The sequence below is a fragment of the Phaethon lepturus genome, unplaced genomic scaffold, assembly GCF_000687285.1.
Source record: "Phaethon lepturus isolate BGI_N335 unplaced genomic scaffold, ASM68728v1 scaffold2502, whole genome shotgun sequence".
NCBI lineage: Eukaryota > Metazoa > Chordata > Aves > Phaethontiformes > Phaethontidae > Phaethon > Phaethon lepturus.
Genome location: NW_010521043.1, coordinates 1,757 through 4,421, shown reverse-complemented (window position 1 = coordinate 4,421; position 2,665 = coordinate 1,757). Strand labels below are relative to the sequence as shown.

At 43.1% G+C, this 2,665-nt stretch overlaps 1 protein-coding gene across 1 annotated transcript in view; it reads left to right on the top strand.

Moving 5' to 3' along the window:
- Window positions 1-2,229, top strand: part of LOC104628865 (macrophage mannose receptor 1-like) — a 31,621-nt gene extending 29,392 nt beyond the window's left edge. The window contains exons 29-30 of the mRNA XM_010297580.1: window positions 1,514-1,555; window positions 1,985-2,229. Of these exons, the coding sequence (XP_010295882.1) occupies window positions 1,514-1,555; window positions 1,985-2,229 (287 nt within the window). The remainder of the gene's footprint in view (window positions 1-1,513; window positions 1,556-1,984) is intronic.
- The last annotated feature ends 436 nt before the right edge of the window (window positions 2,230-2,665 follow it).

Genomic DNA, 2,665 nt, shown 5'->3' with positions numbered 1-2,665 from the left:
CGCTCTTCTGATAGCTAAGCTAAGGGCAGCAGTGCAAAGTCGCTGAGCTCCTGCAGAAAGGAGGTAGGTGCTGCGCGTGGGGTCGGTGCCAATGAAGCGTGTTGGGATCTGCTTGAAGACCAAGCAGAAAACATCCAGAGAGGGTGGGCAGTGGGGCTCAATTCATTTCTCTGCTGACACGGGCGTAGGGAGACATGCCACGACAACCCAACAGCATAGTACATTTCATTTGTAACGGTTACTTGTGGCCCTGTGGTTTTTTGGACGTCAACCCAGGCCGGTGTGAGTCCCCTTTGTGTGGCATGAAGTATGGAGGACGTAAATCTGCACACATGCAGCTAGCGTGAGTCACCACATACACACAGATTCAGCTGTGTTTGCACACATCAGCCGGGAGACAGGATGAAATAGGCCAGATTGCCACTGGCAAACGGATCCACTGCACAAATATAACAGATGCAATGTGGAACCGATTGAGTCTGCTGCTTGTGGACCTCCACATGCTGGCGGGTTGGCAATGGAGTCATCCATGAGATTTGTAGGGCCCAGCCAGCCAGTCCTGCAAGCAATTAACTGAACCATACTCCCCAAGCAATGGAGGGAGGAAAAGGAATTTGCCTAAAAATACATCTTAAATGCCGTTAAGTACAAATGTGCTTTTCAGTTCTGCAAGTGTAAAAAATTGAGTTCTTCAGTGTGAAGTGTGAAGCCTTACACTGTGGAAGTGTAAAAACTTTGAACATCTGTCTCACCTACCAAAAAAAGTGTTCAAAGGAATTAGTAGTGAGAAAACAGTTTGTTTCTCCTCCCCCCCAATATTTTTAACACAAATATTAGAGGGATTCAGCCTGAATTGCCAGGGAAAATGTTTTCATATACTTTTCACGTCCATGTACTGTGTTCAGCTCGGGGCCCTCAGCATAAGAAAGACATGGGCCTACTTGAAGTGGGTCCGGGGAACAGCCACGAAGGTGATCAGGGGTCTGGAACACCTCTCCTGTGAGGACAGGCTGAGGGAGTTGGGGTTGTTCAGCCTGGAGAAGAGAAGGCTCCAGAGAGACCTTACTGCAGCCTGCCGGTACTTCAAGGGGGCTTGTAAGAAAGATGGGGACAGACATTTTAGCAGGGCCTGTTGCGATAGGACAAGGGATAATGGCTTTAAACTAAAAGAAAGTAGATTTAGATTAGATATTAGGAAGAAATTCTTTACTGTGAGGGTGGTGAGACACTGGAACAGGTTGCCCACAGAAGTTGTGGATGCCTCATCCCTGGAAGTGTTCAAGGCCAGGTTGGATGGGGCTTTGAGTAACCTGGTCTCATGGAAGATGTCCCTGCCCATGGCAGGGGGGCTGGAACTTTAAGGTCCCTTCCAACCCAAACCACTGTATGAATCTATGATTACTTAAAATTTGATGGGAAAGTAAAATGAAAATTATGTATGCAGTATTTATTTAATCTTTGAATGATTGCCTTCAAACTGTGTATAATACGTATTTTTTTTTTAATTTTAAAGTTATTGAAGTTGAGCCAACCCATAATTCATCTGTCAGTGAAGGTAAGTTTGTTTCTCATAAGACCATTAAACATAAATTTCAATAAATTTATAGGCATTTATTATTTATAAGTAAAATTGCCTCCAGAAAAGTTTCATTTAAATAGCCATTTAATGGCCACAGGTGAATTGGTTTTAAATCTGTTCAAAAAGAGAGCTCTTTTTTCAAACTGGCTGTCTTTTTTTTTTTTTTTTTTTTTTTTTGCTTTTTGACTAGTATAGTGTATTACAATATAATGCTCCTTTTAAAAGGAACATAGAAGAGATTGAGCCCAATTTTGCATCGTCCATCTGGAACATGCATCAATTTTCACTGCTGTTGTGGATGTTCAGTACTTTTACAGTTCACTCGGTTTACTTAAGGAGATGTTTGTTATAAGCAACAGCAGCCTCTGGCAATTTGTAGTAATTGTTCTCTTTTGTCTTTCACAGCATCAAAAAACAAAGCTGCTGGTTCGTCTGCAAATAGTTTAGGTGGGGTGATTGTTACACTGATCTTCCTTCTGCTAACAGGAACTGGCCTTACATTCTATTTCTTCTATAAAAAAAGACGTAATCGACAAACAGTTACAGCCAGTTTTGACAATGCCATATACCGTGGTGATGCTGACCCTGGAACTCATGAATCAAATTGTCTTGTGACCAATATTGAACAAAATGAGCAAGCAACAGTTTAATTAGCAGGGTAATCTTGTGCCTGATTTTGAAAGGAATTAAACTGCTGGGATACAAGAATTCTTAAAAGTTATATTCTCCTATGGAAATTCTGGTTCATTTTGCACAGGATCACTCTTACTTTCCGTTCTGGCAGGAACAAGCAATCTTGCAAGGCAGATCCAGAGATCTGCTCACAAACTGTAGTACCTGAGAGGACTGTTAAGCATACACATAGACCTGGAGCTACGCTCAAGCAGTTCCAGTCTGCATGGGTCCAGCATCACCTTTAGGCACAAGAAGAACCAAGCTCACCACAGGGAACTGTGAGAATATGCTTCTTAGCACGCCCCAAAAAGTACAACCAGATCTGTAGGTATCCTGAAAATGTCACCCCGGTCTCCAGCACAGACTGACACCATTGCACAGGGTGGAGGGGACCTCCAAGCTCACTTGGCG